Source organism: Barbus barbus, assembly GCF_936440315.1.
Source record: "Barbus barbus genome assembly, chromosome: 43".
In the NCBI taxonomy this organism is placed as follows: domain Eukaryota; kingdom Metazoa; phylum Chordata; class Actinopteri; order Cypriniformes; family Cyprinidae; genus Barbus; species Barbus barbus.
In genome coordinates, this window is record NC_136721.1 from 14,012,394 (window position 1) to 14,025,916 (window position 13,523).

The following is a 13,523-nucleotide window of genomic DNA, read 5'->3' on the forward strand; positions in this document are numbered from 1 at the left end:
GTCTGCTTTCATTTACAGCAGTATACCTCTGTTTTCTGACCCACATTACTGGCGAGCCAATCGATTCTCGTGAATTAGCATAGTGCTACCTCAAACAAGCACTCAAAGTCTCAAAGCTAACATTTTAAAAGTTATCTGCAATATTTCTGTCAAATTTATAGACCACCACTGGCGTATGGCAAGTTGGAGACAATTTAGTGGCCATGCAAAACATTTTTGCATTCATACTAGTTGTATTCAAACTAACATCTTTCATATTATTATATTCTGTTGCACTACAGCATCATGTCTGATGCTCTAAAACAAAGGTGAGCTTTAGAGATAACCAATTAAAATATTTAGAGACTAAATTGACACCATTTTTATACTTAACCACACACAGGATTTTAGGATATTATAGGCAAAAAATGATACTTCTAAAACCAACTAGATGAAGGGTTTTGCAGCTTTCAGATGCAGCCGCAGAGTTTTAGAAAATTAAAACATTGCTGCTGCTTAAAGGAAAATTTGAGCTAAAATGTAAATGGCCGATTCAAATGGGGTCACAACAGTTCAGGGTCACTAAGATTTTTTTATTTTTTTTGATACTATTATTCATCAAGGATTCATTAAATTGAATTGAAAGTAACAGTAAAGATTTATATAATGCTAAAATATTTATATTTTAAATTACTGACTCCAAATTTTTGAACAGTAGACCAGGCTATCATTCTCATTTGATGTAAACAAAGTATTAAATTGCAATTCCATATAAAGTTACTGACCAGCTGGCAAGTAGCTTTTTTTTTACAAACTCACAAAAAAAAAAACACTTTTTGCCCTCATTTGACACTTGCTGAGTGTTCATTTTGGACTCTAATAGTGCAATAAATAAAAAGGTCTATTTAAATTTTCAGTTCTCTGAAACTTTTTTTGCTCTCTGTCACATCTTTTGAAACAGAGAGTGACAGATGTTGGATGAGGCACTCCATTACCTGTGAAAGAATACATTTTCGTACTCTGTGGTCTCAGGACTTGGCACTTTAAACACCTTCTGATTTCTCATGCATGCGTTTTTCCTCCTGTCTCTATTTCTCATTTCCTGTGAGTGCCACATCTTCTTGCAGACATTGCTTGTGCAGGCAGCTCGCCTAAAAAAAACTGAAACATTATATCCTCGAGAAATAACCAAAGTCATAGCAGCTACATGACCTCTTTACTTGAAGGTAATATGGGTGAAATGGAGATGGGTAATTCAGATGTGCCCTCATGCTCAATCTGACGTCTTCACAGACTAATCTAACCTGCCATGCCTTGCTTTGCTACACTAACTGGCCCTGCCATCTTGTCATTCTTCTCTTTTGCTTTCTCTCCCGTCTGTCTGCTGCTGCTCCTCTGTGTCTTTGGCTCTCTGTTACTCGGATGCCAGTAAAGCTCAAGACTGGGGTTATTTGAATGAAGATGGGGAGCTTGGCCTAGCCTACCAGGGTCTAAAGCAAGTTGCCAGGTTGTGCTTTAAATTTCTTGGATTTCACTCCAGGTTTAACTGGATTTCAAGGCTTCTGTTTCTGTCAGTGTTTTGGGCATATATTGAGTTTTGTCACCTTTGAGAAGTGTTTTGAGGGCTAACTGAACTAGTATATACACAGTTTACACTCACTTATACTATATTGTGGCATGTTTGTGTTCAGGCTGCTGGAGGCCCAGCTGCAGACGCAGTCTCGACAGCACAAGGATGAGTTAGAGGCTCTCCACACGCAAATTGAGCTCCTGAAGGACAATCTGGAGAAGAAGCAGGAAGTCCTGGACCACTTCTCCACCCTTTCTCCTGAAGCTCTGGTGGAGTTCAGCATACAGCAGGAGATCACACGCCTCACTAATGAAAACCTGGTGAGACCTTATTTCAGATATAATTTATGTCATCAGCATTCTTTTTTTTGGAAAAACACCTAGATGTACCTAAAACAAGCAGTGTTAATTTTGACAGCAAATTTTGATTTAGTTTTAGTCATAGTCTTTGGACTAAAATACCATTTAATTTTAGTCATTTGAATTGTTTTAGTCTTAGTTTAGTTTTACTCGACTAAATCTACAGTAGAAGTCAACTAAAATCTAATAGGTTTAGTTAGTGTAATGCCTTAAGTATTTTTCTAAAATTTTCAAACTCATTATATGTTCTCGTAGAAAATGTCTATTAACCTGGTAATATGAATGATATTAAGGTTTGAACATGCAATATAGACAAAGGTTTAAGCTACTAAAGTGATTCAGTCAAGAGCAATGAGTGATTTCCTCACATTTGTTGATACATTAACAAAAAATACACAGACAATAACTAAATTAAGGCTGCTGCTCCTTTAAAACTGATTGCACAGATTCAGTATACTGGCGATATTCTCGCAACAGTTTACATTCAAAGCAAAACCTCTTTGTTTGGCCTTACGAAAGTAGATGCAATTAGGAATCGTTGGTTAAGATTTGTTTACAACAGAACAGCACAACCCAAATGTTCAAATGTGCAACTCATTTTATGGACAACAGTTTTGTGAACCTAGGAGAGTACAAGGCTGGCTGTGCACGAAGGTTATTTCTTAGCAAAGTTGGAATTGACCCCTTTTTTTATGACAATCTGGCGCTTCTGAATCAGCGATTGTAAGTGGGTTTTGTTATTAGTTTAAGTATTTGATATTGACTGTTCAAATGCAGAGTTTTGCGCGTAACACGTCTTGTGTTTGTGTGTGTGTGTGTGTGTGTGTGTGTGAGGGGAACAGGGTCACATCACAGCAGAGTTTAAAGCCCGTCAGAAATCGTCTTAACCGTGGCTTGTGTACTGTAAATATATACGAGCATCATCACTATGTCTGTCACGCAACTCTGTTCCCCTTTCGGTCTTGAACTGATGGTAAAGCTAACTTGAAAGCTAAAGCTCCCGATTATGGAAAGGGGCGTTACATTTCCGACACTTGCTTGTGGTGTTCGGCCAATCACAATGCACTGGGTCAGTTGGCTAATCAGAGCAGACTGTGCTTGTCAGAAGGAGGGGCTTTGTAGAAAACGACGCGTATGAGAGAGGCGGGGCATAGAGGACCTACAATAATGTACAGTATTTGAAAAATAATGTTTTTTTAACTTTAAAGCATGTCAACATATTCTGTAACACCAAATACACAAAATAATGATCTTTAAAATAGCATCATATGACCCTTTTAAGATGTAACCGGGTGTGTTTACATAAATACTCGTCAAAACAGACTTTTATGTGTATTTCTCCATTAGGGATGCCACTAATGACTGTTTTTATTTTGATTAATCTATCGACTAATTTTTTGATTAATCGATTAATCTAAACGATTAATTTCCCGCCAAAAAAATTCAACAATTTTACTTACAAATATTTTATTAAACCAAATGTAATCCAAATTTCTATGAAATCCTTTTTTAAAGCAAAAGTGAAGTGCAACACAGAGTGCATGAACAAGTGTCCATCTCAGTCCAAATCACTGAAAACAAAGTTCACTATTATAGTGTGAGAATGACAACATATCCACGTGTTCTAGTCTAATAATAATACAATTAAAATCAAAAAACACTTTTTAAAGGAGTATTTACCAGAAATATTATTTACTAGAATTGATTTAGGTGAAAAATGTAAATATGGTATTTCTGAAAAAAAAATCTTTTTTTAATATAAAATCAATTAATTGGAGATGCTTTTTATTATTAAAATGTAATGGAACAATTAAAATGGAATCCAGAAAATATTGGAAAACAGAATTTGGTACAGATAAAACTGTAAAACTCAATTAATTAGGCTTTTTGATTAATAAAATAAAAAAAAACTGAATTTGGAAATAAAGCGGATTTCATAGGGCCCTATAATTATAATTAAAATTTTTTTGTGGTAATAAAAATGGATTTAAGTGAACAATAGCTTTTAAAATGACTTAAAGTACATATATAATAGCAATGATGCAATAATAAATCAAATAAAGTATCAAAAGCAAGAAATCTGGATTTTATTGAACAAAACTGTTAAAATACATAATGTATTCTAAACAATAGAGCTAATGTAGATTACGCATTACAACAAAGACCTGCAGGGGGCGCCGACGGCCTGACGATTATTATTATTTATTTATTTATTTTTATTGAACACTTGAAAAAGAACAATAACAATTGTCAACATTGTTAACTCACAATGGAAATAATTAAAGCGCATATACTGTGTGAACTGCATCGCATATAATTAATTAAATCATAGCATTTGTGAATTCACAATTATGCTTAATTATGATTTTTAAATGGGTTTAATATATCATGCAGCCTTGGAAAATAGTCTAAAAATGTGTTTTATGGATTCTCGTCTGTGCAATGCGCCACTTTCGGTATTTCGCGGTTAGTCGACGCGAGCAAAATTAAGTAGACGATTTTTAAAAATCGACTATTCGACTAAAATTGACGAATCGCGACAGCCCTATTCTCCATTAAGTAGTCAGTAGTCGAATTCAGTAGTCGTGTGCTGTTTGAGAGGCACTTTTCTGTGTGCGGGTTTCGGCTGTGTGCACTTAGAAAACCTGGCCGAATTAAGTGCTCTTTTGCGTCATCACACTTTTCAAATTTCTCCGTATGTCTGCTCTTCTGTGCAGACATACGGAGAAATTCCTGCGTCTTCCCAGACGATGACATTTTTTAACATTTTATAAGCTGTGCAGCAAGTGTATGCAAACGTATGATCAGAGAGTTACAGTTCAAATGTGCGCATCTACCCTCCTTTCCATGCAGGAGATTCATTCTGACTGGATGGATCTCTGTCCAGTCGTCCCTCCCTAACACTCTCATCTTGTTTTTATTCCTTGACGAAAACGTCAGTAGATTTTCGTCATTGTTTTTGTCATTCAAAGAGTTTTTATTTTATCGTCTCGTTTTTGTTTACAAAATTTTGAATATACAAATATTTTTCATCAACGAAATGAACACTGAAAACAAGATCAGTTGTATTTTCAGAGAATAGATTTTGAATGAAGCTTACTGGCTAATTGTTGCTTTAAGCACAAATCTCTGAATTTTATTAGATTTACGGTAAAACAAATAAACTGTTTGTCATTGAGATAAGAAAAATACAAAATTTTGCACAATCGATTTTGCTAAAACATTAAATTCATCTCAATTGTTTTTCAATGAGCCCTCAAACTATTAGCCAGTGGGTTCATATCCAACACACAATATTGACATTCTCACTCAAGATGATGGTGATTATTGTTCTCCAGGATCTGAAGGAACTTGTTGAGAAGTTGGAGAAGAATGAGAAGAAGTTGAAGAAGCAGTTGAGGATCTATATGAAGAAAGTGCAAGAGCTGGAAGGTTAAAGCTCTGTCTTTCATCTGTGTTTAATGTTGTCTTTGTTTGTTAATGTTGTTAATGTTTGTCTTCATTCAAATAACCCCTGTACTGATTGCCATTCGCTGATGTGCTGTTATTCTTTGTATAGTGTCTCAGGCCTCAAAGAGCAGACCAGAGCTGACTCGTCAGGTCACCGTACAGAGGAAAGAAAAGGACTTTGAAGGCATGCTGGAGTACTACAAAGAAGATGAGGCCTTGCTGGTCAAGACTTTAGTTACAGGTATATGTAGTTACATGCAGGTATGTTTTAATGTTGAGGTCCTGTAGCTATGTTAAATGCACAGGTCTTGTCTTTAGACATGAAGCCCAATGCTGTGTCGGCCACAGTCCCCTGCCTCCCTGCTTACATCCTCTTCATGTGTGTCCGTCATGCCGACTACATCAACGACGACCAGAAAGTTCATTCACTCCTTACCGCAACCATCAATGCCATCAAAAAGGTCCTGAAGGTATGTATACTGTATGTAATCACATCAGCACACTCCCAGAATTCAAACCAGCTACACTACTATTCCAAAGTTTGTTTGTTTTAAAAGAAATGAATACTTTTATTCAGCAAGTATGCATTAAATTGATCAAAAGTTTCAATAAAGGCAATTGTAATGTTAAAGTAGTGATCTGTTTAACATAAATGCTGAGTTTAAAAGTAAAGACATTTATAATGTTTAAAAAAAATCTGTTTTTCATAAATGGTTTTAACATTCTATTCATCAAATAATCCTGAAAATATATATTTCACAGTTTTCACCAAAATATTAAGCAGCACAACCGTTTTACAACTGCTGATAATAATAAAGAAATTTTTCTTGAGCACCAGCATATTAGAATGATTTCTGAAGGGTCATGTGATGCTGAAGAGTAAGGATGCTGAAAATTCAGCTTTGCCATCATAGGAATAAATTTGTTTTAGAATATAGTTTAAAAAAAGAAAACAATATTTTTAATTATATTAATATTTCAAAATACTACATTGTTTTATTGTATTTATGATCAAATAAATATAGCCTAGCTGAACAAGAGACTATAAAAACTTAAATTCTACTGACCCCAAACTTGAAAACAGTAATGTATAAACCCATAATGATTCCATCATCCCTATTTTTTTATCTTCTCTCCAGAGAAACAACGATGATTTTGAGATGACCTCCTTCTGGCTGGCAAATGCCAGTCGACTTCTGCACTGTCTGAAGCAGTACAGCGGTGATGAGGTGAGATTTTTATTTTGTCCAGTGATGATTTCAGCTGCAAATATAAGAGCCAGTTCCATGTACCACACTTTAGCATGTTTAACCAGCCGTTAAGTACAGATAATGCGTGAAAAGTGTGGTTTTAAGCCACAGGTGACCCCCATCTAGATCACTGGTATGATTTGGCTGTTGCTTCCTGTCACAGGCGTTCACGACGCAGAACATTGCCAAACAGAACGAGCACTGCCTGAAGAACTTTGACCTGGCTGAGTATCGACAGGTTCTGAGTGACCTCTCCATCCAGATCTATCAGCAGCTCATCAGAGTAGCAGAAGGCATCATGCAACCCATGATTGGTGGGTACAGAGAGACACCATACCTCTGTAACCACTAAAAATGGAACTGTTTGCACATTCTAATATTTAATAATGTTTTTGTGTTTGATTTCGGCAGTTTCTGCCATGCTTGAGAGCGAGAGCATCCCCAGCCTGGCCGGAGTGAAGCCCATGGGCTACAGGAACCGCTCCTCTAGTTTGGACTGTGAGAGCGGAGGTCCAGCGGGCTACACGCTACAGGCCCTGATCAGGCAGCTGGGGCAGTTTCACACCACCATGGCGGACCACGGCCTGGACCCTGAGATCAGCCAGCAAGTGGTTCGCCAGCTCTTCTACTCCATCAATGCAGTGACCCTCAACAATCTGCTGCTGCGCAAGGATGTCTGTTCTTGGAGTACTGGCATGCAGCTCAGGTACACAGTTGATCAAATCCGTGGCCTTGTTATATCTTCAGGATGTTGGGTAAATGTAACATCCATCTCATTGGTGTCATTTCAGGTACAACATCAGTCAGTTGGAGGAATGGCTGAGAGGAAAGAATCTGCACCAGAGTGGAGCCGTAGCCACCATGGAACCTGTTATCCAGGCCGCCCAGCTGCTGCAGGTGAAGAAGAAGACCTCCCAAGATGCAGAGGGCATTTGCTCGCTCTGTACCGCCCTCAGCTTACAGCAGGTAGATATTTAACATTCATTTTTTCTTTATTCATTGTTTTTTTTTTTTTTGTCATTGATTTAATCATGCTATTCTACTTCACCTCAGATTGTGAAGATCCTCAACTTGTACACACCACTCAATGAGTTTGAGGAACGAGTCACTGTGTCTTTCATAAGAGACATACAGGTAAACACTCTATAGATACACACTTGCTAGGGTGTACCAAAATTTCAAAATCAGTAAAAGTCATAACAATTTTGAAATCACAACAAAATATGTTAGTAAACACACTCCTGCCTAAAAAGTTTAGTCAGTGTATATAATATTAAGGAATTTCTTTTATGTAACAGATATATTATAGATTAATATTATACACCATTGTTTAAAAGTTTGTGGTTGGTAAGGTTTGTTTTGTCTAGGAGATCTGTTCATATTAGTGTATAAGGCTGCACTAATTTGAACAGATACACAGTGAAAACGGTAAAATTGTGAAATATTATTACAGTTTAAAATAACTGTTTGAATATATTTTAAAATGTCATTTATTTCGATGCCAAAGCTGAATTTCCAGCATCCAATACTTCAGTCTTCAGTGTCATATGATCCTTCAGAAAGGATTCTGATATGCTGATTTCCTTCTCAAGAAACAATTCTTGTTTTTATCTTTGAAAAAATTTGTGCTGCTTTTCAGGATTCTTTGAATAAAAAGTTCAGCATTTATTTAAAATAGAAATATCTTGTAACAATGAATGTCTTTACTGTAATTTTTGATTAATGCATTCCCGCTGGATAAAAATATTAATTTCTTTAAAAGTTTTTTTTTCCCCCGTTTTTTTTTTTTTTTTTTTTGGAAGTTATTTATTCATGTAATAATTTAAGTGCAGTTTTCTCTTTTTATTGTCAAATATTACTGTTTGGTTAATTATAAATTGACAAATTTTAAATAATTTTTTGTATAGATAGCTGCACACTTGCTAGTTCTATTTACACTACAAAATCTGAAGTGGAGATCCCACATTTTAGCATGCATTTGATTTAGTTTCCTTGCAACTGAAGTCATTAACATCTCTCTTAGAAAGGCTTTTCAAACATTGGTGTATTAGATCATTCAACTGAATTTTTTGTTCACTTGCACATGAAAGCATTCACAAACTGGTATAATATTGCCTTGTTACTGAAAGATCAATATTTTCTGCAGTGTTTAATGTCTTCTTAATGAGCATGTCCAATAAATACTCTTATTTCTCCTTCCGCAGAATCGCCTCCAAGATCGAATAGAAAACAACCAACTGCTGGCAGACACTAAATACACCTTCCCTGTGCTCTTCCCTTACACTCCATCAGCGCTCAGTCTGGAAACCGTACACATCCCTGCCTCCCTCAGCCTAGACTTCATCACACGGGTCTGACATCTCAATCTCTCTGTCTCACTCTGAGCTCTACCGAGTCAGACCTGTGGCCTGAAGTGGCCCATCGCAGATCTGCTAACCCACATACTAACAACACCACATGTGTGGGATTTACAGCATCGACATTTAACAAGACGGACAGTCTCCCTGACCGACTAACTGTGGTGTTGAGACGGTTTCAATAAGGGGGGAAATAAGTCTAAATGATGCAGGTGTAAATACGCTGTCAGCCTTTTGACTTTCCTTCTATAACACTCAACCAGTTCTCTCTGGGCTCCCATTTTATACAAGCAAGGCTATTGTGATATGAAGTTTAAACACTATATTTGGATTGGGATGTGTTTGTCTTTAACTAATTCTTATGATTAAACAAGTGTAATCTAAATTAAAGTAAGAGGGTTTTGGGCTACTGGTATGAAACACTAATGCGAGATGTATGTGTCCGTATTCATGTATCTGTATTAGTGTGCACTGATTTCTTTGTGTTTGTAATGAAAAAGTGTCTTTATTTCCCTTGCTTGTGCTGGAGCACAGTCTCATCTCAGAAACATGGGCTCCCACTGAAGCAACTCCTCCATCTCGCTTTTTTTTTTTTTTCTAGGTGAACTTTTAAAATTGGCTGCCAAGATTTATTCCCACAACCTCTAGCAAAAAGAAGTAGGAAATCTCTGCATTGCAGTGGCTGTTCCCAGTGGATCGGACTCTCCAAACAGGGGCTTTTTAAGCTTTTTTTTTTTCTCCCCATGTGTTGAAGAAACAGGATGCAGAAACTTGGGACCCTGAATCACATGGCCAGCAAATGTGGTCGATCATGAAAGTGACCATGACAAGTTGAAGTATGTGGAGTGGAGAGAACGAGGATGATGTGAGGAGTTTGAGCTGGGACATAATCCTGTAATTGTTTTTTGGTGGAATCTAGAATGTGCTGGAAGGCATGTGCAAGTATGATGAAGAAACGTGTCTAAAGATACACTGAGATGAGTTTTATGGTGTACAGAAAACACATTCTCAAAACTACCAGGTTACTATTTCATGAAAGCAATTATCTCAATTTACTTTATACTTTTGCACAGCTCTGTAAATGATTGTGTAATCAAATAGCAATAACTACGCATTGTTTACTTTAAAAAAAAAAAAAAAAAAGTACAATTTTATACAATCTTACGATTTTCCCTTCATTTGTATGTTGAGAATGGGCTGTTCTGCAAGAATAGTGCATTGTCAATTATTTTGTTTCAAAGAGGTGATTCACATTTTAGTTTTAGGTTTCGAAGTTTATACAAAGCTATCAAAATCTCATGTATTGCACTATCACTCTGGAGACAACTTTCTGGATTGAAATTCTTTCTGGATTGAAGTTCTGTCAATGCCAATAAAGTAAGAACTGTCAATTTTCATAGTTGTATTCTTGTTATTTTGTACATATATATATATATACACACACACACACACACACCATTAATTTTACATTGACCATAAGGATTTTTAATGCCACAGCCCCTTAGTTTTTAAGTTAGCAAGGGTTGTTTTTGTTTTTTTGGGGTGTTTTTATTTACTGCCCTCTATCGACCATATTTGTAACATCTGCAGTTAAGTCAGAGCTCTGAAAAATTGCATGCCTTTATCTAAATAATTGCTCATTTTAAATGATACATAAGAGTTCGAAATTATGTATATTTTTCATGTATAATGTGCCTTTTTTCCAGTGACACTCAAACTGTAAGCACAATTTTTCACTGTCTCACATTATACCATGCATGCTATTTGTGGTCTGAAACTCACACTTTTGAAAGCAGTTCACACCAGTTTATTCGGTCTTTATTTTTATGCTCCAAAATATCACACTTATTCATTTAATTTTAACTTTGATAAAACGCACATGAAAATATCCTTTAGATCATCAGTTACAGCTAATGATAAATGAAGTCTTGTAAATGAAGTTCACGGCTAAAAGATGTTAGTTACGAGCAGCAGGGTCTTCATGTTACTTATATAAGACGGTTTCTACATAAAAACTATCATTTTAATTTAAATAACTATTATTTATTGATTTCATTCATTTTATTTGCAGTGATTGGCACGATTAGTTCCGGTCCTCGAATTTGATTGGTGGAGCTGAACATTAACAGCATTGCTAAGTTACTTTACTTATGGGGTATTTCAATTTGACTGTTTGTATCACTCTGTTTCCTGTCATTAGTCATCAGTCTGGGGATTTTTCAGTGACAACAATCTTTCTGAATGTTGACCATCCTGTGCAAATCACTGAATCATTCTCTCAACTGATTTATTCAGGAATTATGTGTTGCTTCTTTATCCCTGTTTCCGTTGGCGTGCCAAAAAACGCAAAGTAGCTAGCAATATTTTGGATAAAATGTGAGTTATTCAGTATTAATGTCTTATTTATTGAACTGATGTGTAAAATTATATCAAAGTTGTGCTTAATTTGATTCATTTTAGGTCCGTTAAAACGCTGCATGAACAGCATCTAGTAAATGTCACTTTTTAAATATATTATGCGAGTTTAACATACTGTTAAAAGCTGTAAATGTCAGAACAAGTGTCAAGATTATGAATCAAAAAGGAAGCCAGTATTTTGTCCCTGTTGACCTCATTTGAATATGATTCAGATCAATTCAAATCTTTCAATCTGTTTATCTTTTTTTCAGTCACTTTCGATGCTTTCAACTTCCTGGCTGGGGTCTTGTGAATGTGGCTGTGCACTTTTTCCCAGACATATGAGCCCTGTGGTAACGGTTGTAGGATGGCAAGGCACGCCAGTTTGATCATTGCTTTGTCTGCTCAGCCTGTTTGTGGTAACGTTTTCACAGGAAGTCATCACATTTTGCCAATGCAGGCGCTTAAAGATATTTCAAATACAAGCATAACATGAGATTTGTGAAAACACGCATAGATTTAATACAGTATTTTGATACTGTTGTTCTGTCTCTGTAAAAATGTTTATCTCAGCATTATTTTAAGGTCAATCCATCAGTTTTCATTACTCCTTATCTGCGTTTTCCTAAATTTGGTGGAGCCATATGGCCTACCACAACCAACAGACAAAACATCTTAAACACAATAAGCCAAAAGACAATAATAATAATGCAGAATTTCCAAAATGAAAAACCCTTAGAACACAGAAAAATCTTCTGTAGTCAATAAAACTTGAGTTTGTGCCTCCATAAAGTGACTTTCTCCCACAGAAAGGAGCTCATCTCCTCCCTCCGTACCACCTGCTTGCATTTCAGGGGGTTTTATAGGAGCTCAAAGATCCCGACCTCAACCAAAGATAGAGAAGAGTGCAGAGGCATTAAAAAAATAGCACCCTATGCTATAGAAGCCTCGAGCGTAAAACAACTGTATGCAGAGAAACCACCGATGCTGTTGTTGTGAGATGTTTTTGTGTGATAGGGGCCTACAGCGATAGAGTGTGGTTTCGGAGGGGAGGGGGAAGGGGCTCTTACAATGCAACTCAAAGTGCTTGTAGCCTCTCTTTGCACCATGCACCACGTTACTCTTCTCCAATTGTGCTCTTTAGCCACGTGGTTACTTACCAACTTCTCTGGTTAATGACATCGACCGAAGGAAAAGATGCCTCACTGTTTCTTCGGAAAACACAAATGACTGCGCTAAAACGTCTCTGTGCTTTCTCCCCTTTCTTGTTCTCACATGATCATTGCTGAGCTACGGCATGTTAACCGCAGTAGTCGCCCACGGACGCATTCGAGAGTACTTAAACTAGCAACCCCGAAACCCTCCTCCTCACTGATGCTGCACCATCCTACTCTGTAAGACTAAAAATCTCTTCACAACATGGGGCTTTTTAGTTTTTGTATGCATTTTTGTCATATAACTTATGATTTGGCATTATATGATGTAGGAGAGTCCAGGGCTATTAAATATACCCCCATTTACATTTTCATAAAGATTTGTGTTTAATAATTGTTTTACTGTTTACATTTTTTTTTTTTTGGAAAGATTAGATGCTTTTACTAAATGGATTTGACCGAAAATTTGTGGCCTTCAGATGAAATTCTTCAGCATTAGCATTGAAATAAACTGGTAACAAATGACCTTTGTCCTCGTTCGTTGGAGGAGATCTGAATTACTACATTGATTACCAGAGAAATCACATGTTTTCTGCCAGTTTCAAGACATCATGATTTCTTTTAGGGTTATCAGTGTTGCCACACCACATCCATTTATGTGGTTACCCGATGGGTCAAAATCCAAATTATCAGCTATGATCAGTTGTAAGTCCTTTCTTCGCTTCTTGCCAGTGTCTGCCAGACAGAAACACTTGAAGAATCATACCGTAAGATCTAGTATTGCTCATGTAGCACTGTTATTTTTTGTATGGTTAAACTTTAAAGTTTGGAAACACGTTTAAGCAAATCTTTTTTTTTGTATCTGAGACTTCATGCATCATAACCAAAGGTCAATTGCACTCGAAATAAGCAGCTGTAGAAGCTGAGAAACCACAATCTTTCTACAACACAATCACGCTAATATAGACGACACTAAGAAATGACTAAATACTGTTATGTACGCAAGA

The 13,523-nt window shown here is 36.5% G+C and overlaps 1 protein-coding gene across 1 annotated transcript in view; it reads left to right on the forward strand.

The window, feature by feature from the left end:
• Positions 1–10,360, forward strand: part of LOC306861962 (unconventional myosin-Vb-like) — a 63,225-nt gene extending 52,865 nt beyond the window's left edge. The window contains exons 30-40 of the mRNA XM_079404517.1: positions 1,671–1,869; positions 5,247–5,340; positions 5,468–5,599; positions 5,677–5,828; positions 6,498–6,587; positions 6,772–6,922; positions 7,020–7,314; positions 7,400–7,574; positions 7,662–7,742; positions 8,813–8,959; positions 9,567–10,360. Of these exons, the coding sequence (XP_079260643.1) occupies positions 1,671–1,869; positions 5,247–5,340; positions 5,468–5,599; positions 5,677–5,828; positions 6,498–6,587; positions 6,772–6,922; positions 7,020–7,314; positions 7,400–7,574; positions 7,662–7,742; positions 8,813–8,959; positions 9,567–9,578 (1,528 nt within the window). The 3' untranslated portion in view covers positions 9,579–10,360. The remainder of the gene's footprint in view (positions 1–1,670; positions 1,870–5,246; positions 5,341–5,467; positions 5,600–5,676; positions 5,829–6,497; positions 6,588–6,771; positions 6,923–7,019; positions 7,315–7,399; positions 7,575–7,661; positions 7,743–8,812; positions 8,960–9,566) is intronic.
• The last annotated feature ends 3,163 nt before the right edge of the window (positions 10,361–13,523 follow it).